This window comes from Vigna unguiculata, chromosome 1, assembly GCF_004118075.2.
Source record: "Vigna unguiculata cultivar IT97K-499-35 chromosome 1, ASM411807v1, whole genome shotgun sequence".
In the NCBI taxonomy this organism is placed as follows: Eukaryota; Viridiplantae; Streptophyta; class Magnoliopsida; order Fabales; family Fabaceae; genus Vigna; species Vigna unguiculata.
Genome location: NC_040279.1, coordinates 10,406,473 through 10,431,140, shown reverse-complemented (window position 1 = coordinate 10,431,140; position 24,668 = coordinate 10,406,473). Strand labels below are relative to the sequence as shown.

Here is a 24,668-nt window from a genome sequence, read left to right as displayed (position 1 = left end):
CTTCTTTTTTATCATTTAAAAAAACAGAATTTATTCTTTTATTATTTATCTATATACCTATATTTAAAAAAATATTTAAGAATAAAAATAATTTATCAAAATCTAATTAAATATTGAGAGATATAACCATCTAAAAGAAAAATATATGATAATCAAGTCACAATTACAAAAATAGTTATGAAAAAACATATAATATATAATTTTTCCTTTTATACTCATAAAATAATAAATATAAAAAAACTTATGAGATGAAAAATATTATTTATTAAACTAATATTTTATGAAACTTATTTTTTATCGTCAATAATGAGAATATATATATATATATATATATATATAAAAGAAGGACAAAAAACATAAATTAATGTCTAATTTCCTATTTTTTTCATAAAAAAAGTATATGAGTGAGAATGTGTGAGAAAAAAAAATTATAATAAAACAAAAACATAAAAAATATATCTATAAATTTTTTATTTTTATTATATTTAATTTTTTATTTTACTATTTATTAATATTAAATATTATATTTTATAAAATTTAAAAATGTAGAAGAGCCACTCCACCAGCGGTAAGATCCACCTCTGACCATTATTTTTATCTGCATCCTCCTCTTTCTTCTACTATTGCTCTTCGATGACAAAATCTCAATTGCACTCTTTTTTTATTTAATTAAATATGTTTTTGTCTCTCGAGTTTAAGTGAATTTTAAAATTAATCCATGTTTGAAACTTTATATTAATTTAGTCCTTTATTTTTAGAAATGTGTGAATTTAGTCATTCTTATCAAATTTTGTTAAGTTTATTTGACATTTTAAACACATTTTATGATAATATTTGAGTTAACATTGAAGTGAAAATGTGTCAAACGGTGTAAACAATTCAAATACTATCATGAAATGCACTTGAAACGTCAGATAAACTTAACAAAATTTGGTTTAAAGATGAAAAACTAAATTGGTCAAATTTTTTGAAGAGGGACTAATTTCAAATTTCACTAAAATTTGAGGGACCAAAAACATATTTAACCATTTTTTTTTCTTTTCTTTTCTCTGATATTGTAATTATATCCATAGATAGTATCATCACATTTCTTATGAAGAATAACAAAGTTCTTGAAAGAAATTTAGTTGCTATGAAACCAAAAGGAGAAGATAGGATTAAATACCAAATTTTGATTGGAAATGATCCGCAAAAATTAAATATTTTCTTATAACAAATTTTAAAATAATAAATAGTTTTATGTTAGCAAAAATAATGGGGGCATACATATGCTGTTTAATTTAATATTTTTAGCTGATATAAAAATATATTTCTCACAAGTAATTTATTCCATTTCATTGTTTTTGCACAAATGGAAATTTAGAAAGAAATTTCTCCACTTTCCTTATATTCTATCCATGCAACCAAACACACAAGCACATCTTTTCTATTTTAATCTAAACGAGTATTAGTGTGCGAAGGGTTGATATTGATACAACGTGATGCTAATGTTTAGTTGTTTATATATGTATTAATTTGTAGCAATAATGCTTTTGTACATCTTTTCTCTTTTCTCTGACACTTTTTTATTTATTTTGTTCTTTAAATTTATTATAAACTTTTAGTATAATTACTGTTTTGATACTCAAATTTTTTGGTTAAGTTCAAATTGTTATCCATATTTTTGGTTTGTTCAATTTAGTATTCCAATTTTCTAAAGAGATTCAATTTGGTCATTTCCGTTAAGTTGGAGTTAACACCGTGTCCGTACAGGACACGTGTCAAGCCATGAAATTTTTAATTTTTTTTTTAATTTTTTTTTTAAAATTTTTATATATTTTTTAAAAAATTAGTTTTTATTCAAAAAATTTAAAAAATGTTACGTGTCAGTTTATCACCGTGCCACGTGGCAGCTTATAATCATGACACGTGACAGTGATAATAGTTGTTTTTAATTTAGTACCCCAATTTAAATTTTTGGTTCAATTTAGTATCCCAATTTTTTAAAATGATCCAATTTCGTCATTTCCAATTTGAGACCAAATTAGTAAATAAGCTTAATTACAACTTATATATACATGTTACAATAACTTTTTCTAATATATACATCAAATCATTTCACCTAAATACTTAAATTATTTTATTTTTTATATTTTAACCTTTGTAATTTTTTACACATGAAATTTTTTAAACTTGTAAAAAATAAAATAATTTGAATATTTAGGTGTAGTGATTTGATGTATAAATTCAAAACAATTATTTTAACATGTATATGTAAGTTATAATTAAACTTAATTATTAATTTGATCTCAAATTAGAAAGGACGAAATTGGATCATTTTAAAAAATTGGGTATTAAATTGAACAAAAAATCTAAATTGGGGTACTAAATTGAAAGCAACTATTACTACTGCTACGTGTCATGATTATAAGCTGCCACGTGGCACGGTGATAAATTGACACGTAGCAGTTTTTAAATTTTTTGAAAAAAAAAATATTTATTTTTTTGAAAAAAAAAATTTAAAAATTTAAAATTTCATGGCTTGACACGTGTCCTGTACGGACACAGTATTAACTCCAACTTAACGGAGAGGATCAAATTGAATCTCTTTAGATAATTGGGGTACTAAATTGAACAAATCAAAAGTATGTGTACCAAATTGAACTTAACCAAAAAATTGGGTACCAAATCCGTAATTATACCTAAACTTTTTTTACTATGATTTGTTAATGGCCCTTAATCTAATTGTTAAAGTTGTCTGCTTTGAAACAATCATATTGGTGAATTTTAGTAATATTTTTTCAGCAACTTTTGGAAGTACCACATCAACTAAAAATAAGACCAATTCACAATATATAAGTGGGGTGCAATCCTCACATTACAAGCCGGTTTTGTGGGGTTGAGTTAGACTTAAAGTCTACTTTAACAACAACGGAATGAGATTGGTAAATTAAGGGAGGGCAAAAATTTAATTATTTATTAATTTTTCTTGAATTACTTGTATATACTTTTGAAGTTTTGGTTGATGGTTTAATATTCAAAAGTATTTTATAAAATTTTACATCAAATATAAATATCATTTTCATTTCTTTTCAAGAGTTAGCATGATTGTTTATTGAAACAAATGCATCTTCTGTTTTAAAAAAAGAAATGAAAGCATTAAATTTGTGAAGAAAAATATGGTGACGAAATTTTTCTTTCCAAATGTTTTTTGTTTCAGCTTCACTTCTGAAATTCTTTCAAATTAATTGCAAACACTGTGGTCATATTGTTTGTCTGCTTTTATAATCAAAACAAACCAAATCCATGTAAAAGGGAACATGGTTTGTGCATCACAAATGATTCTTTTTCGGTTAGGTATATAAATATAATTAAACTATTCTCTCGTAGCCTGGTAAATATTTTGTCTCTCTCTGTTTGTGCTTGTGCTTGGCTGTGATGATTTCTTCATTTGAAAATGCATATAGTTTTAAGTTTCTGCAACACAAACACAAAATCACGAGAACATTTTCTTAGGAAAAGGCACGAAAGTGGAGTTTCGAAATTGAAAAAACAATTGGGAGTGAACTTCCGGAAGCGGAGAAGAACCCGCAAGTAAACTTCCAGAAGAGGAGAAGAACCTGCAAGTAGATTTCCGGAAGAGGAGAAGGAACTGGAAGTGGATTTTTGGAAGAGGAGAAGAACCTGAAAGTGGACTTTCGAAAGAAGATAAATTGTCGGAAGTGGACTTTCGGAAGAGGAGAAAAACCCATAAGTAGACTTTCGGAAGACAAGAGCCGTCGAAATGTTGGGTTTTTAATAAACTTAAATGTATTAGTCATTGGGTGGTTAATGTACTAGCCGTTGGGTGGTTAATGTACTAACCGTTGGATAGTTAATGCACTAGCCGTTGAGTAGTTAATGTATTAGTCGTTTATAACCGTTGGGAGCAAGGTTATCAAACTCGAGAGTCTACGTAGACTCGTGAGAGCTTCGTAGACTCGACTCGCAGACTAGACTCGTAGACTCGTAAGAGTCTACTTCATCTGAAAAGTTGTATATAGTACCATACAAATTCAAAATTTCATCACCACAATTAATCCAAAAAGTAAACAATAGTTCAATAATTCTAAAATAACTTAGTTCAACACACATGCCCTAGTTATATAAGTTAACCACAGCATACATAAGTTAGTACAAATCACAGCATAAATAACTTCAAATTTCTGGCTCCAATCCTCTAATTATATAATCTCCAACATCATCTGCTTCATCATCTTCTCCATCACCATTCACCTTCACCTTGAACAAGCTCAAACCCAACATTATCTCCATCTTCCATTATCCATTCATCATCACACTCAATATCATCAAATGGGGGAGAGCAACCGTTTTCCTAATTTGTTTACTTTTGAGCTTCAAGTTGTACTTGACATAAACCAAGTCATTCATCTTTTTTTGATGCAAACGGTTTCTTCTTTTTGTGTGCACCTATAAACAAATATGAATGTTTACAAGCCAAAAATTAGAAACAAAAAATAACTTAACAAAGTTGACTTACCATTTCAAATGAGCTCCAATTACGCTCACACCCAGAAGAACTGCAAGTTAAGTTCAAAACTCGAATAGCAAATCGCTTCAACTTTGGAGTTTCATCTCCAAACATCTCCCACCATTCTCCAGGAAGCATAACTTTCCTACAATCTTTTGCATTTTCCATTGAGAAAAGTCCTTTTGCAAAATGAAACTCTATAAGCTACAAATTAATTTTTTTCCTTTCTGCAACATCCTTGACCAATCTTTTCATGCATTCATACAACCCTTCCTTTACCTCAACATCATCATTTCTAAAATTAGGTTCATAGTGCATGTGAGGGTTAAGGTAATATGCAGCCGCATGCATAGGTATATGAAGTTGATTATTCCACCTCTCATCAATTATGTTCCAAACCGGTTCATAACTACAATTATGCAATCATGCAATGTTAGAAATAATTACACAAAATATGGATTGACCTTTTCTTAATATTATTGAAGTTAAATTTGATCTTCTCTTTTGCAGAATCCATTTCTTCATAAATGAAACCCATTGCGGGTTTTACATATGAATCCACTAGTCGAAGGACCACCATCAAAGGAGCAACAACTTTGAGACAAGTGGTTACATTCTTCCAGAATCGGCTATCTAATACCTCATGCTCAATTTTTCTCCCTTCTATTCAAGTTCCAAATTTGCTTGATTTCCACTCATTAGAGCTAAAGAAGCTCATTAACGATGCTTTCAATTAATGGAGACATGCAAGAGTTAAATAAGATGTGGCAAATCTAGCCATACCTGGCCTTATCAAGTCTCTACCTTGGGAGAACTTCTTCAGCATGCTAATTAGCATTGCTCTACCATAAATGTAGGTAGTGATTCTTCTCCCTTTCTTGATAGTAATTTGATGGACCTTTAAATGTTTCTCAAAATCTTCAAAGATCAAATCAATGCAATGGGCAGCACATGGAGTCCAATACAAATGCTCCCATTTTTTCATCAATAACTCCCCACCTGCCTTGAAATTTGCAGCATTATCGGTAACCACTTGAACCACATTCTCCTCTCCAACAAATTCCACTACATCATCCAACATCTTAAACACTTTATCTGCAATTTTTGAGATATCTGATGTATCCAATGAATAAAGAAACACGGTCCCTTTAGGACTATTCACTAGAAAGTTACAAATTGAACGTCTTTTCTTATCAGTCCACCCATTAGACATGATTGTGCAACCGATTCTTTTCCACTCCTCCTTAAACTCTTCAAGGATTACATCGGTTTTTTGCACTGCTTGTTTCAAAAAAAATTTCTCTAATATCATGATATGATGGAGGTTTGTAGCCAACTCCATATCTTCCAATCATTTCACACATTTTTGCAAAAGTAGGATTTCTAATAACATTGAATGGAATAGCACTTGTGTAAAAAAATTCAGCCACTTGAGCATCAACTTTTTCTTTATCCCCTTTCTTATACTGCTGATTTAAAGTAGATTGAACACCTTGACTGGATTTTTCCATTCCTTTATTTTTGAACATCATACTACTACTACTTTGATTGGTATCCACCTCTTCAATATGCTCATCATCAAACTCATCAATTGTATTTCGTCTTCTTTTCTTTTTTGAAACATCCTTAGCCTCTGCCTCAACTTTTATCATTACAACTTTCACTTCTTCAGGAACTAAGGCACATGGTTTAGAATCATATCTAATGCCAGCAATATGATGCTTAAATCTGAAAATTCCTCCATTGAATGTTTTTGAGCAATAGTTGCATTTCACTTTTTTTCCATTGCCCAAAACATCTGTTCCATGTTTCCATCCAATGTCAGTACGGTTTCCTGAAGCATTCTTACTTCTAGGTCTAGGAGGTCTAGCATTGGGCTCACAAGAATTTGAAGTTGTCCCACTTCTAGACATTGCAAAACAGCAATCAACTAGAAATAAAATTATTTGTCTTTTTAGAAAACCAGAAATAAAAAAATATTAAATAAAAAATAAACATATAAACATACATAATAATAATAATAATTAAGAAACTAAGAAACAATAAATAAAAAGAATAAATTATATATAAAAAAAATAAAGACTCTTTCAACGGTACTGTGCGACCCATTTCAATATGATGATTCAAGACCCATTTCAATTTTAACACTTTTAAAATAACCACTGTGACCCATTTCTTCAAATCAAATTATAAAATGCGAACTGTGAAATCAGAAAAAACCCATTTGTGAAGACCCATTTGCTTACCACTCAACTATGGGACACAAAGATCAGAGAAAAGAAATGCAAAATGAGATGTCACGAAGCTGGTCGGAGGTCGCGAGGCTGCAATGAGAGGTCCCAAGGCTGGTCGGAGGTCGCAAGGCTGCAATCGGAGGTCGCGAGGTTGCGAAAATGTCGACGCTTTCACCTTCGATTCTCGTCGAGGCTGCTTCGATCTTTGCTTCTTTTTCGATTAGGGTTTGTGGGGTCTGCTATTTGGGCTTCAATCACTGATTTCAGACGAGTCTTCAATTTTTGATGTTGGGGCTTTTGTTTGAGTTTAAAATCTGCATAGGAACAACATATTTTCATGTCGTTTTGTCCCCCATTACAAACTCGGTGACTCGTTTCGAACTCGTGATTCTGTTATGAGTCAACCGAGTTTATTCCGAGTCCACTCTGAGTTTGAAAAAAACGAGTTTACGAGCGAGTGAACTCGTGAACAATGCACTGACTCGCAGACTCGTACGGGTTTACGAGTCAACCCGTGAGTTCGATAACCATGGTTGGGAGTACAACAGAAAAAAATTATAAGCCTATAAATTGTATTGCTGATGGCATGAATAAACACAATGAAAAGTGAATAAGTTTTCCATCCAAGAGCCTTTTTCTCCTAACAAAGTGGTATCAAGAGCTAGGTAGATAGCCAGGGAGCTAGAGAAAGCTAGGTTATTCTTGAGTGTTAGAGAGAGTCAGTTGCCCGAGTGTCTGAGTGAAACAAATAGTAAGAGAGAGTGATGGCCAACAATATGTCCTTACCCCAGTTGACACAAAAAGCCAACTATGATAAGTGGAGCATGTAGATGAAGGCCTACCTCGGATCCCGACGTACAGGATGTAGTTGAAAGTGGCTTCGAAGAGCTAGAGGATTTTGATGAACAAACAGTCGCCCAGATTGCTACGTTGAGAAAAACACGAGTCAAAGATAGGAAAGCTATGTATGCATTATACCAAGCTGTGGACGATGTAGGCCTTGAGAAGTTAGCAAATGCTAAGACTTCAAAAGAGGCGTGACAGATCTTGGAGAAAACATATAAGGGGGATGACTATGTGAAACAGGTTCGTCTTCAAGCTCTCAAAAGAGAGTTTGAGAGGTTGTTGATGAAGGAGAATGAAGGGGTAACCGAGTTCATATCTTGGGTGGAGACTGTGGCAAACCAACTCGGCAAGAATGGGGAGCCGTTGCCTGCAAACCGAGTTGTGGAGAAAATTTTGAGGTCATTGACAATTGACTTTGACAACATTGTGTGTGCCATAAAGGAATCCAAAGACCTCTCAAAACTCATGGTGGAAGAGCTTGCTAGGTCCTTTGAAGCATATGAACAAAGAAGAATAAAGACGAAGGAAGACTACTTTGGCCAAGCACTCCAAGCAAAGACAAATTTCCAGGAGAAAAAGGTGTTTTATACTTAGAACACTCAAAGCAGACGAAAAGGCCGGGGAGGTAGAGGAAACGGTTGAAATGGCCGAGGTCGAGGCAGACAGGAAGTAGAGAGAGAACGTACAAGCAACCAAAATTGACGCGGTTCGTGGAGAGGAAGAAGTGTAAAAGAGTGTCGATCTGAAAGTAAGAAGGAAGTGACGACAGATTTTCTCACATAAGATGTTGAAGAGAAATGGGGTTGTTGATGATGTCAATAGTCGAGAATATGCAATTGAACGACTCGACAGAACAACAAAAAAAGTTCAACCAACTCAGTGTGGTACCTTGACACAGGTGCAAGCAACCACATGTGCGGAGATGAGCACTTCTTCAAAGACTTAGCTAAAGTAGAAGCTGGAGATGTGTCTTTTGGAGATGATTTAAAGGTTGCGGTACAAGGTCGAGGAACAATCTGGTACTTGCAAAAGGATGGTCGAGTTGGGGAAATTCGAGACGTGTACTATGTACCTAATCTCAAAAGTAACATTTTGAGCATGGGAAAGTTGATGGAAAATGGTTACTTGGTTTTAATGAAAGATCGAGTACTAGACTTGAAGGACAAACTTGGACATTTGATTCCTCACATAGAGATGAAGAAAAACCGGATGTATAAGTTGGAATTAAAGATCATACAAGAGAAGTGTTTGAAACTTGATGTCCAGGATGAGACAATGATGTGGCGCTTCCGGTTTGGTCACTTACATTTTGATGGACTGATGGAATTGGTGAAAAAAGGTATGGTGCATGGATTGCCAAGCATGGAGTTCAAAAGTAAATTGTGTGAAGAATGTGTCCTCGGTAAACAGTCGAGGACTTCGTTTTCGAGAAATTCCAAGTACCAAGCAAAGAAACAACTCGGCCTAATTCATACTGACGTGTGTGGACCAATTACCCTTGAATCTTTCAGTGGTAAGAGATACTTTATTTCTTTTGTAGATGTTTTTTCACGAAAGACATGGGTATACTTCTTGAAGGAAAAGTTTGAGGTGTTCAAGGTGTTCAAGAAGTTTAGAGTGACGATGGAGAAGGAGACATACAAACACATTAAGGTTGTTCGGTATGATAGGGGAGACGAGTTCACATCAACAGAGTTCATGAATTGCCGTGAAGAGCACGATATAAGAAGATTTTTTATAACCCCATACTCACCACAACAGAATGGTGTAGTTGAGAGGAAAAATCGAATTATTCTTAATATGGTTTGATCCATGATGAAGAGTAAGAATATGCCAGAGTTTTGGGCAGAAACTGTACAATGTGCCATTTATATACAAAATAGGTGTCCACATGCAAGGTTGAATGAAAAGACACCACAAGAAGTATGGAGTGGACAAAAGCCGAGTGTGTCTCATCTCAAGATGTTTGGCAATGTAGCATATGCCCACGTACCAAGTCAATAAAGAACTAAACTCAAAGATAGGTGCAAGAAGTATGTGTTTATTGGGTATGATGAGATGACAAAAGCCTACAAATTGTTAGACCTAATAAACAAAAAAGTGATAGTAAGTCATGTTGTCCGAGTAGATGAAGCCAATAAGTGGAGTTGGAACAACTCAATTGAAGAGATGAGTGGAGATACTAGCTCGTCAATTGCTATACCACCGACTACAGAAAATTTGGAAATCACTGACGATGAAGATGAACCCCGACGACCCATAATACGAACCTTGCAAGAATTGTATGAGTCTACTGAACAGGTACATGTTTATCTTTTGACAGGTTCTGAAAACATAACCTTTGAGGAGGCGATGCAAGATAAGAAGTAGAGACTTGCAATGGATGAGGAGATCGATGCAATTGAGCACAATAACATGTGGGAGTTGTCCAATCCCCCAACAAGAGCTCGACCCATTGGTGTGAAATGGGTATACAAGAAGAGAATGAATGCTCAAGGTGAAATAGAGCGTTACAAAGTCTGACTTGTTGCTAAGGGCTATAAACAAAAGGAGTGAATTGACTATGCTGAGGTGTTTGCGCTAGTCACTAGAAGGGAGACAATTCGACTGCTAATTTCAATGGCAACTTAGCACAAATGGTCGATCTATTAGATGGATATGAAATCAGCGTTTCTGAATGGAATCCTGGAGGAAGAAGTTTATGTTGAACAACCACTAGGATACATGAGAAGAGGAGAAGAGAAGAAAGTACTACGATTGAAGAAAGCACTTTATGGATTGAAGCAAGCTCCTCGGGCATGGAATTACCGCATTGACAAGTACTTCAAGAATAAAGGATATGAGCAATGTCCATATGAACATGCTCTGTACATAAACAAAAGTAAAGGGGATGTAATGTTTGTTGCTCTTTATGTAGATGACCTTATATTCATGGGGAACAATGCTGAGATGATTCAAGAATTCAAGGACATAATGACAAAGGAGTTTGAGATGACAGACATGGGATTGATGGAGTACTTCCTTGGCTTGGAAGTCAAATAGGGTGAAAAAGGCATTTTTGTGTCCCAAGAAAGGTATGCCAAGGAGATCTTGAACAAGTTCAAGATGACAAACTGCAACCCGGTTTCGACCCCAATGGAACCAGGTGCCAAGTTGATGCCAACAAGTACCAAAGCTTGGTTGGAAGCCTTCGCTATCTGACGAGTACAAGGCCAGACTTACTACTAAGTGTTGGAATAGTAAGTCGGTATATGGAGGAGTCGAGCTACAATCATTGGAAGGTTTTGAAGCGAATACTAAGGTATATTCAGGGAACGATATCACTCGGACTATACTATACTAAGTCGGACAACTACCAACTAGTAGGGTACTCAGATAGTGATTAGTGCGGAGATGTAGACGACCGAAAAAGCACATCCGGGTATGTATTTTTCATGGGTCACACAACGTTCACTTGGCTTTCAAAGAAGCAACCCATAGTAACATTGTCAACATGTGAAGCCGAGTATGTTGCAACATCATGGTGTGTATGTCATGCGGTATGGCTTAAAAATCTTCTAAGCAAACTAGAGATGAAACAAGAAGAAGGTACTGTGATACGAGTGGACAACAAGTCAGCCATTGAGTTGGCAAAGAATCCAGTCAACCATGAAAGGAGCAAGCACATTGATGTTCGTTATCATTTCATCCGAGAATAGGTAAAGGAAGGTAATGTGGAGCTGGTGCACGTGGGAAGCCGAGATCAAGTTGCAGATTTGTTTACAAAGCCACTACCCACTGTGTTGTTCAATAACTGCAAGAAACTGATCAGGATGGAGGATAAAATAAACATTTAAGTTTACGAGGGAGTTTTGTTGGGTTTTTAATAAACTTAAATGTATTAGCCGTTGGGTGGTTAATGTACTAGCCGTTGGGTGGTTAATGTACTAGCCGTTGGATAGTTACTGCACTAACCGTTGGGTAGTTAATGTACTAGTCATTTATAGCCATCGGGAGTACAACGGACGAAAATTGTAAGCCTCTAAATTGTATTGTTGATGGCATGAATAAACACGTTACGAAAAGTGAATAAGTTTTCCATCCAAGAGCCTTTTTCTCCTAACACGAAAGTGGACTTTCAGAAGAGAAAAAGGGACTTCTAGAAGAGACAATGCAACCGAAAGTGGACATTTGAAAGAAGAGAAAAGTTATTGAAAACCATCACTGGAAGTTGACTTTTGTATGTTTAGAACACATACGCAAGTTGACTTCCAGAAGAGGAAAAACTATTGGAAGTGGACTTTCGGAAGAGGAAAAGATTCCGCATGTGGACTTCCAGAAGTGAAGTTTGGATGTTACAGAAGTGGAGTCTACAAAAAGTAGCTTCCAGATATCGACTTCCAGTGAATGGTGCTTTCAGAGGTCGACATTCAATGACTTTCGTTGAGGTTTGAGATTTCTAGATGTGTACTTCCGGTTGGTGTTAACGTTTGTAACTTCTGGATATGAACTTCCGGTGATGTTGGTTCTGGATGTGGACTTTCAATGATGTTGGTTCCAGAGGGGGACTTTGTTAATTTCGAATATGGACTTCTAGTATTTTTTATTATATTTTTGGTTTATCATTTAAAATTTGATTATTTTTATGATTTATGAAATATTCTATTTATATTTTTTATTTTAGTTGTTATGTTCATTTTTTATTGTGTTTTAATTTGTAATTGTATTTAATTTTATTTTTAATATGTTTTTTATAGATTTTAATTTTAATTTTTTAATTTATTTATTATAGATATGGTTAGAACAAGAGGAGCATTTGTATCTCGTTCTGAAAATTCTTCGCAAGCTGATGCTTCTAAGCAAGAGCCGAGACGTAGACCTACGACGCCCTCTTACAGGAGATGCAAGGATTGTCTTGGAGAACCTGGTCCATTAGGAACTGATGGAGAAGCTGGTTCATCATTAGCAACTCTTGTTGATATTCATGATGAGTAGGAGAATGTTATGCACCATGAGAAGGTTGTTTTGGAGGACGACGACCATGATTCAAGAGGATTTACCAGAGGACCTGAGAATACTTCTCTATTGACCAGCTATGTTGATCATGTCGCACATGCTATTTCGGATGGCCAGTTTAGTATAGTACTTTAATAATATTTTTGATGAAATTGGTGGATGAATATAACAAATTTATATAACATGTTTTACTAAGACCGAGTGGACATGAAGTTGGTGTCGCATGGCAAGAAATTAAAAAGATTTGGAGTGTGTCATGAGGCTGTTGAGCCATTTGTTCAAAATTCTGGTTTGATGCTACTATGTGATTCAATGCTGTAATTGATTTATCGAACCTCTCAACGATCATTTATAAGTGTATCTTGCATTGTATACTTGCCTTATCATTGTCACATTACACTCATTATTTTCTTTGAGAATGAGCATAATATTTCGAGTCTTGACTTGACTCTTAGACATATCAACGAGCAAGGAATGTTTAGTAGATTTTAACCTCCCAGCAAATGGCTGACCAGCTAAAGTCTAAGACAAATCATGGTTATGATATACGCACATTACCTTAAACACCCACCCATGTCCATTAGAAATTGGTTTGCCTCTTAGTTTAAATGGACAGTCGCATTTTCTTGTGTCGGACACACTAGGTTGAACATTAGATTTGTACTTCCTATACATACCACCACTTTCACATCCTAATAGTATATATACATTTTCCTCTTAGGTTGACCATTAGCTTTGTCAGATGTTATAATAACAACAAAAAAACCAAGATCAAAAGCTATTTCTCAAACCCACTAAATCAACTCATCTCGTGTGGGAAATATCTACTCAGTCGTAAAAATATTTGTATAGTTTTCCTCACACATCTAATTCATAAAAGAAGAGAAATCTTAGATGAAACTTGAATTAACTTGTGATTCCATGAAAGCTAAAAGGAAATCTTCCATTCTAGATAGTGGTGGACCTTCTAAGGTCCGCGGGGGGCCATGGCCACCCCAAGATTTTTTACTTCTTTTTTAAAATATTTTTAATTTTTTAAAATTTTAAAAATTGATTTTTAGTTTTTATAAAATATAATATTTAATATTAATAAATAATAAAATAAAAAATTAAACATGATAAAGTATAATAAAATTTATTGAGATATTTTTTTTGTTTTCTCTTATTTGAAGTTTTTTAGGTATTGTATTTTATTACTCTTGCATCTCTTAGTTCTTTCTTTTGTTTAAAATTAAACTAATATTTTGTATAAAAAAATAGAAAGTTAGACATAAATTCATTCTTTCGCACTCTTAGTTCTCATCAATTCTCTTCTAAGATAAAAAAAAGGTAATTTTCTCATGATAAGAAAATATTAGTTTGATATTTAGTTTTTTTTTCATCTTATGAGTTTTTTGTATATTTATTTTTTTATAAATACAAAAAGAAAAGTTAAAGGTACTATATGTTTTTTCATAACCATTTATTAAAAGTGACTTGATTATCATTTTTTTTTAGTAATTACTTGCATCTCTTCTTTGATTTTTTGTTTAAAAAAATAGAAAGTTAGACATAAATTCATTCTTTCGTACTCTTAGTTCTCATCAGTTCTCTTCTAAGATAAAAAAAAAGGTAATTTTCTCATGATAAGAAAATATTAGTTTGATATTTAGTTTTTTTTTTCATCTTATGAGTTTTTTGTATATTTATTTTTTTTATAAATATAAAAAGAAAAGTTATAGGTACTATATGTTTTTTCATAACCATTTATTAAAGGTGACTTGATTATCATATTTTTTTTTAGTAATTACATATCTCAATTTTTTATTGGATTTTGATAAATTATTTTTTAGTCTTAATTTTTTTTTAAATAGTTATTATTGATAAGAAATAAAATAATAGATTCATTTGTTTTAAGTGATAAAAATGGAAGATACCCTTAAAGATGAAAACAATAAAAATTTTCTTCTTCACCTATTTTCAAGCATGATACTAGGAATTCAATTATTGAATTAAAGGACCATTTCTTAAGATTCAAAGAATTGTAAGTGGAAAAGTTCATATTAATTCTTTTAAATTATAGACGAAATGCTTTATATTAATTCTTTGGAACTTATTATAAGAAAAACGTTATCAAATATGAGAATATTATGGGAAAGAGATGAAGTTAGAAAAGCTTATTTAAAATGAGTTTCATATCAAATACAATTTCAAAACTATATTTTTTTTAAGAAAAAATGTACAAGGATTTCATTACTAAATTATATATACTTTTGTTATATTAGTAATAATAATTAAATATATAAGATTTGAGTATATTATTTTGGCCCCTCCAAACTTTTTTATCAAGATCCGTCATTGATTCTAGATAACTTTCACCACCTATAACCTAACCTAACATCAATATTCAATACCGAGTTTTTTCAACAATAATAAATAAAAAATGAAAATAAAAATATTCTTGCAACAATAAAATAAATATAAAACATAAATAATTCATAAATCATAAACAAATATCAACTATAACAACATAAAAATTGAAGTATATTTCAAATTTTAACCAACATGTTTCAAATAACACGCATATCGACTTTAACCTTGTGATTGGATGAAGCATTTTAACAATTCTAAGAAATTGAAATGCATTACATTTGAAATTTTTGCAATTGAATTCCCTTCATTTTCTAAATAATCTGATTCGATGGAGTAATTAGAATGCCTTATATTTCAATTTCTTGTTTGAGTAAAATAATTGAATTTATCTTATGAGATAAAATTTTATTTTAATAATATTAATTTTAATATATAAATTTTGAAATTAAATTTAGTAAATATATCTGTCAACTTAAATTATTCAAATTCGGTCAAAATTTTGATCGAGCCGACTCGACCAACTTCAGCCAAATTTTGACCGGTGTAAACTTAGTCCAATTTGGTAAAATTTAGGTTGAAGCCGACTCAATCACATTCGGCCAAATTTCGACTGGTGCTAACTCGACCAAATTTTTCCAAATTTAGGTCGAGGTCAACTTGGTCAAATTTGAACGAATTTAAGACAGTGTCGTCTCCACCTAGCCCGTCTGGGTCATTGCACACTTTGTCCCGTCTGGGTCGTCCAGCCAATTGGACCCGTCTAGGTCGTCGACCCGGCCCGACTTGTCTAGTTCATCAGGCCCAAGCCCGTTTAGGACATTAGGCCCACTGACTCGTCTTGGTTGTCAGGCACACCAACTCGTCTTGGTTGTCGGGAACGCCAACTCGTCTTGGTTGTCCAGCATGTCAACTTGTCTTGGTTGTCGGCCCGCCGACCTGTTTGGGTTATCAGGCCCGTCCGACTTGTGTAGATCGTTGGGCCTGTTTGGCTCATCTACTCGGCTGGCCCATTTGAGTCATCGGGCCTGCCTGACCCACCTTGAGCGTCAGCCCATCCCACATGTCTATGTCATGGGTCTGTCTGGTCTGTCTGGATCGTCAATAGGGCCAGCCCACCCGTCTAGGTCATTTGGTTTGTCTGGGCCAAATTGACACCTCTAATCCGTAATAATGACGAATTCCACAAATCGTGGAATTTCAATTTCCTTCCTTTTTGAGTGAATTTCAAATTCTACTATTTTGGTGATTTGAAATACGTTGTTAAAATTCCTCAATTTCAATTTCCTTTCAATTTCCTCATCCAAACAAGTCATTTTACTTAAAAGATATTCAAATTCTTTAAATAAATGAATTACTCTCTTAAATTGACTCATCCAAACACATCATTAGAGTTCTTCTTTAACAGTTTCGGATCTCTACTTCCATAAGCAAGAACCACTCAACCACTCCAATGCACCTCCATATACGGAACACCTAAAACCAGAAGTCGACATCCAATTAATTGTATTTTCGGGTGTCCACTTCTGAAAGCGTGGCAACAAATTGTGGACGAAAATCTACTTCTAGCATAGTTTTAAATTGGAAGTCGACATCTGATTAACTACATTTTCGGATGTCAACTTCTGGAACTGCAATTTTTTTGTTTTCTGGAAATCCATTTCCATGACTAGGAGGAATCAGAAGTCCACTTTCGATGAAATCATTAACCAGAAGTCAACATCTGGTAAAAAGATTTTTAGATGTCGACTTCCATAAGTGTGGAAATTTGTTCTTTTGATTTTCGGAACTCAAGTTGTTTCTAACAACTCACACACTTACACATGCGCGCGCACACACACACACACACACACACACACACACACACACACACACACACACACACACACACACACACACATATATATATATATATATATATATATATATATATATATCACATGAGATAAATATACCTTGCTTGGTTGAACGTGTAAGAAGATGGTGAAATAAGAAAAAAATGACCACGAGAATGCCAACTCAAAATGGCAAGTTGAATGAGAGTATTCTTCAAAAAAACCAAGAACATGAGAACAAGAGAAAGCTTTAAACTCTTCAGTGAAAGTGAAAAGAAAGTAAAAAACAAAGTGTGAGGTGATTTTGGGGTGCAACATATTCATATAGTCACACCACTAGGGATGTCAAAAAAATCCGTACCCGCGGGTATCCGTTGATAAAACCCGCAACGAGTAGGAAACACATATTAAAAATGGATACCCGCTACCTGCGGGTACATGTATTTTTGATACCCGCATGTTAACGTGGCAGGTACAGGTATCATAATATCTGTACCCGTGGATATTTGTACTCGCTAAACTTTAATTCATAAAAATACCCACATATACATATTAGTAAAAAACATTCTGACCTAATTTTTTCTAGGCTGCACATTTTGTCCTGTCTTGTCTTCTGTCTTCATTCTTCCAGCTTCAAGTAAGTATTGGTACATTGTCTTCTTCTAGGTACACCCCTTGACATTCTTCTCTTTTATTTCTTTGAAATTGGACATATACATCAAACCCTATATAGACAGTGGCGTTTATGGTGTGCTTGTTGTCAAATGATGGAATCAAAATAAGAATACTTGACACGTGGCAGTTAGGGATGGCAACGGGGCGGGGCGGGGACGGGTTTCGCTATCCCATACCCATCCCCGCATAAAAAATTCATCCCCATCCCCATACCCAAACCCAACGGGTATCAAACTTTTTTCCCATCCCCATCCCCATCGGGTAACAGGTATAATCTCGTACCCATACCCGTACCCGTGTTCTAACTACTTTAATATTAATTTTTATAAAAGAAAAAAAATTACGGTAAAGAAAACATAATATTATGAAATATTAATATTATGAGGATTTTCTTCGATGCCAAATACCTTAAAATAAATTATAATTGTTTACATTTTATATTAGAATACCAAATAAAATTTCATGTGAACCAAAACATTTATTAAATTTGCAAACTACAACATTGATGAACTTAGTTGATAAAATTAAAAAATATTTCAAAAAAATATAAAAGGAAAACAAATATTCAAATTAAAATATATTTTAAATGTTTGTTTACTTCAATTTTTTAAATTCTAATGAATCTCTTTTTTATACACTAATAAAAGTTATAATATATCACTTGATCAAAATGACACAAAGAACAAATAATAAACATAATAATAAAAGGAAAACAAATATTCAAATTAAAATATATTTTAAATGTTTGTTTACTTCAATTTTTTAAATTATAATGAATCTCTTTTTTATACACTAATAAAATTTATAATACATCACTTGATCAAAATGACACAAAGAACAAATAATAAACATAATAATAAAATTTTGACATAGATTTTGTATCTTTTGAACTTCAATATATGTTGGATAGTGACAAAAAAATATTCATAGCAATTACATTAAATTTTTATATTGTAGTAAATAAAAGTTATTTATACAATTAAAGTGAAAAAAATTACAGTATGATTAATAGTGAGTTATAAAATAACAAATAATTAGATAGAATATATCGAAATATTATTCTACATGATGAAAATAAACAATAAATAAAAATATTAAAAAACTAACAAATGTGTGTTTTAGAAATAATTTGAGAGATTATCGAAAGAAATCGTACAAAGGAAATCAAATGTATAATTAAGGTATGATAAGATGAAAAATACCTTAGAGAACTAATTATTAAATTATGTTTGAAGTGGTTAAAATTAAATAGAAATATCATTAGTGACCAAAAAATTTGTCATTAAATTACAAATAAATTAGTAATTAAATTGGTCACTAAATTAAGTACCGATTCGATCATTGAATCGGTCACTAATTTAGTCATTGATTCAGACAATAAATCAACTACTACCACCAATGACGAAAAATCAGTCACCATTTCATGTTTTTCTTGTAGTGAATTATCATATACTATTCCTAAATATCATTATATATATATATATATATATATATATATATATATATATATATATATAATTTTAACCACTCCAAAAAAAATTTAAAGTGAAAAAATTACATTATGATTAATAATGAGTTATAAAACAAAAAATAATTAGATAGAATATATCGAAATATTATTCTACATGATGAAAATAAAAACAATAAATAAAAATATTAAAAAACTAACAAATGTGTGTTTTAGAAATAATTTGAGAGACTATCGAAAAAAAACAAATCAAATGCATAACTAAGGTATGATAAGACGAAAAATATCTTAGAGAATTAAGAAAACTTTTCAAATATCAACATATATACTTAATGGTTGAAAAATAACGAAAATTATTTTAATGAAAAAAAAGAGTTCTTCAAATTAAACAAAAATTAATAATAATAATAAGTAAATAATTTTTTTTATATTACCCTAAATTGAGAGTATAAACATTCTCATGTGAAAGAAAAATTTATAATAAATAAAAATATTAAAAAATAATATAAATATTCAAATGTGAGGCATAATTTTTTTTAATTAACATACATCATTTTAACATAATTACATAAAGGTTATGATAAGATAAAAAATATATTGGAGATGAGAATGAGTTTCATGACAAATGAAATAATTAAAAGAAATAAAAAATAGAAAATATATATATATATATATATATATATATATATATATATATATATATATATATAGGGGTTACTTGATTAATTGTGAATATTTTAATAATTTAAACGAGAATGGAGATATGGCGGTGACGGGTATTATGGCGGGTATATGTACATCCCCATACCCATCCCCATACCCAACTGAAAAAGTCGGGGATTCCCCATACCCGTACCCATACCCAGTCAATGCGGGGATTTCCCGTCAAAACGGGGACGGGTTCGGGCAATACCCACGGGGACGAGTTTATTTGCCATCTCTAGTGGCAGTTGAGGTTTATTATTTGTTTATTTTATTTATTTTTCAGGAATCAATCGGAGAAAATTGGCTTGTTGATCAAAGTACTAATTAAAGAATTTTCATTGTGTTGAATGTCATTTTATATTTACTTTTATAATTATTTGGACTTGTATGAACTTGAGTTTATTTGAACTTTATTTAAAATTTATGACAATGATGTATTTTATTTGAATTTATGATTAAATTGTTTTTTAAATAATTTTGTAAATACTCGCGGGCACCCGTGGATATAAAAAAAATAGGCGGGTACCCGTATATTGGATATCCGACGAATATAGGTACAAATATTGGGCAGATATTTATCCATCGGGTAAGGTACGAGGAAGCTATTACCGTACCCTACCCGCTCCGTTGACATCCCTACACACCACATAAGTTATTATGTTTGTTGAGACAGTCATCAACCTTGTAACTTCATAATTACTTAATTATTACTTTTACCTGATTCCCTTTTTATTTTGATTTATTTTCTTAAAGGGTATAAATGGAAGGCCATAAAATTTTGGGGCTGCATAAGAAATATTTGGAATGCAAGAAGAAATCCCCTTACACTATTTAATCCTTTTACACCAGGCCCAACACGAAAGTAAACAAATTTCTGTCTAGCTACTAACACCAATATAATTACTCATGCTTTCTTTTTAAAAACCTTTTTGTATTGAATCACACGTAAGCAATACATGATCTACTAAAGTTTTAAATTTCTTGAAATTTAAAATGTTCAATGTTTCCATGAATTAGGAAGAGGTACAACCCTCATCATACTCTAACCAGCTTTTCATTTCAATTTCTCAACTTTCAATAGTTTAAACAAGTGTTTCATTTAGTAGTTTTAGTTGGGTGTGAAGATGTTATAAATAACAAAAAATATTAAAAGAATTCATAGTAAATAATAGTAAATAATAATAAATAATAATAAATGATAATATGGCATAATAAATAATAATTAATAACTATAAGGAGCGTCGTGCGAGCATATTTTTTTTGGTTTTTATAATTTTAAAACAAATTTTATTGTTATTATGTATAAATTAAAGATTTGAATGATTATTATTTTTGGTTTAATTATATATAATGATTGATATTTTGGAATTTTGACTTCTTTTTTTTAAAATAGATTTGTTGTTATTATATATGAATAAAAAAATAATTTGAATGTTTATTATTACTAGAGATGTCCAAAAAATCCGTACCAACGGGTATCCACATATAAAACCCACAACAGGTAGGAAATAGGTACGGGTATTTTTTATACTCGCATGTTAACGGGGCGGGTACGAGTATCATAATATTTGTACCCGTGGATACCCATATCCGTTATACTATAATTTAAATTAAAAAAATATTAAAATATTATTATATTGATTTTGAATGTGTTATTTTTTATCAATTGATTTTAAACAAAAATTATTTATTTGTAAACTATCATTCAACACTATTTAAATGAATTATTCTCACTTTGTTTGAAATTTATAAAGGTTATGCATTGTATTTTTTATTTGAATTTATAGTTCAAATTTTTTATTAAATGTTAAAATTTTCTTTTGTAAATACCCGCGGATACCCGTAAATATCCGTGGATATTAAAAAAATATGCGAGTACCCGCATAATGGATACCCACACAGATATGGGTACGAGTATGAGACAAATATTTATCTAGTAGATAGGAGCCGTACCTTATCCGCCCCATTAACATCCCTAATTATTATTGATTTAATTAACTATAATAAGTTTATTTTAGTTAAATTAATTAAAAAATATAGTTGTAATAATATATTAAGTAATAACTATTGAAATACATATTAATACTATACTGCATTTATTATATTAATAAAATTTCTAACTATAATATTATATTTTACTATTATATAATTAATATAATTATTGTTATATAAATAATAATAATAGATTTTACTAATAAAATTAATATTAATAATAATCATAATAAGATTAAAAGATAATAATTATATATGAATTTGTTTGTTTTAAATTATAAAATTAACACTAATTAATTAGTAATGTGTAGTAAAATAACATTATTATATGATTAAAATTTATAGGAGTTATATATTATATTAGAATGAATTGTGTATGCACGGGTGATCGTAGTTAAAGTAAAATGTAGGCATATTGTGTAATATGGTCTCGTACAAAATAAATACAACATATAGTTGATGTTAAAATTTTTAAATAAAAAGACATTTAGATATAAATACATGTATATTTAATTAAAAATGAAATATGTATGTACGGGTTGTTGTTAAAGGAAAATGTAAGCATATTGTATAATATGATCCCGTATTAAATAAATGCAACATGAAATTTATGTTAAAATTTTGAAATAGAAACACACGTAAATATAAACACTTGTATGTTACATTAAAATGAAATGTGTATGCAGGGGTTGATATTAAATTAAAATGTAGGCATATTGTATAATGTGATATCGTACAAAATATATACAACATGAAATTGATGTTAAATGTTTTAAATAGAAACATATGTAGATATAAATACATGTATATTATATTAAAATAAGATGGATATCCACGAATCATTGTTAAAGTAAAATGTAGGCATATTGTGTAATATGGTCCACTATAAATTAAATACAATATGAAACTGATGTTAAAATTTTTAAATAGAAACTCATGTAGATATAATGGAAATTGGGTTGGGCAGGAACATGAAGGCGTGCAAAGACTTGTCTATAAAAAGGAGACCATTTGTCATTATGAGCTTTGTGTGATAATTATCCTATCTGTGTTGTCGAGATATCTATGCAAAAGAAATTTCTCAGTGTCGTTAACATTTGTCTACTTAAGGTATGTCTTGCAGTGGTTCAAGTGAAGAGTCTCTAGGAGGTTCAAGTAGTCAAGGCAGTTGAACTTTAACCTCTTCTTTGAGTGACTCATTGTCGAGGACATGCAGGTTGGTTACAGAGACAATTTCTTGATAATATGGAGTACTCTACAAAGGAATTAAGTGAAAGTGACTTGCCGCGTAACATGGATATGAATGGGTGTCGCTAGAGGTTAGAGGTCAATTTTCCGTGTATAGATAGTGTAGGATCTTGAACTGTATTTCGTAGATTAGTGAATATGTGATGTGTAGGGTGATTCTATCTGCCTGATTTTATATGATGACATTTTTGCACATAAGTGAAGTGTTATTCATTTTTTAGTAGCACGTGGGTTGTCTCTAGCTTTTGAACAATCATGTTATAATGGTAACCAATTGTGATTGTGGTCAATTATGTTTTTTCCATGTGTCCAACTTACATTGAAATGTGGTTTTACATGCATATATATTTTTTTATGAATTTGAATTCACTTGGTCTACTTAAGGTATGTCTTGCAGTGGTTCAAGTGAAGAGTCTTTGGGAGGTTCAGGTAGTCAAGGCAGTCTAACTTTAACCTCTTCTTTGAGTGAATCGTTGTCAAGGATGTGCGGGTTGGTTACAGAGACAATTTCTTAATAATATGGAGTACCCAACAGAGGAATTAAGTGAAAGTGACTTGTCGTGTAACAGGGATATGAATGGGTGTCGCCAAAGGTTAGAGGACAATGGGTGTCTAGGATCTTGAACTCATGGCTGCAAAGTATCTACGTGGTTGAGAGAGGTATGTCGGTAGACATAGTCTCACTAGAGTGTTGTGGACAACGTCCGTTGTGACTGAGAGTAATACAATGAGGAGTTATTTACACACACACACACACACACACACACACACATATATATATATATGTGTGTGTGTGTGTGTGTGTGTGTGTCATTTTGTCGAGTTTTGTATCTAGTTGCTTTTTGATGAACTTACCATGGGAGTGTTTCGTTTGCTGAATGTTGTGCCTACTCAGCTACACCGTAATAGTTGAGGTTACCTTCAAGCATTTAGGTTGCTATGTTGATCATTGCATTTACGACCATCATTTGAGTGTTTTTTGTATTTTTATGACATACGTCCTAAAGATCCGATTACTTGGTTGTCGTTGGCTAGTCGGCCATTAACATTTTATATGTGTATTCCCAATCCTTTAAGCGGTTTAAAGACAGGTTCTTCAGGGTTGTCATAAGGACGGTCAGGCAGACCCATTTTTATGGTGACAATGGCAATGCAAAGTTTACATTTTACTAGACCGATAATCCGTGGTGGTATAAGGACATGATGAAGGAGATTTTTTCGACTGAGGATAGGAAGATTGTGGGGATTCTTAAGAAGTTTCCCCACAAACTGCCTATCAAAAGCCTAGTTAGAGTCTATTTGTTGTCCATGTCCTACTGGAATTTAGAAGCAAGACTTTGTTGATGAGCTAGAAGGTAGGCAATTTTATTAGAAGAAGTTGAGGGATAGGGACAAGGATAGGGTGGCCGATGATTTATCTTTACTTCAGGCCAAGTATGATAAGGACAAAGTGGCTTGGGCATGGAAGGAGAAGACCTTGGAGGTTGAAAAGCAACAGTTGGGAATCTAGAAGGTCAAGTGTTTGGACTATGAGAAAAAGGCTAAAGGTAGGGTGAAAAATTGGAGGCGGAGGTTGGGGAATGGAAGGGAAGAGTTGTTGAGGTGGAGACTGAAATGAAAAATTTGAAGAAGTATGTAGTGTCCAAACATATTAACGATTTTCAAAAGGGTCTATGACAGGCCGAGTTCTTATATAGCGGGTTATCAGTGAAGGATGCTCATTTTGATGTGAATAAGGACATCTACAACAATTGTCTTCTTGATGAAGATTAGATTGGGATTTAAAGGCTGCCGAGGGTCTGGAATCGACT

The 24,668-nt window shown here is 32.2% G+C and overlaps 1 protein-coding gene across 1 annotated transcript; it reads right to left on the bottom strand.

The window, feature by feature from the left end:
• Window positions 1-5,243: 5,243 nt before the first annotated feature.
• On the bottom strand, window positions 5,244-6,423 carry LOC114188047. Its single transcript, XM_028076541.1, has 2 exons — window positions 5,775-6,423; window positions 5,244-5,671 (listed from the first exon to the last, which is right to left on the bottom strand). The coding sequence occupies exons 1-2, from the start codon at window positions 6,421-6,423 to the stop codon at window positions 5,244-5,246; spliced, it is 1,077 nt and encodes a 358-aa protein (XP_027932342.1).
• Window positions 6,424-24,668: the final 18,245 nt, after the last annotated feature.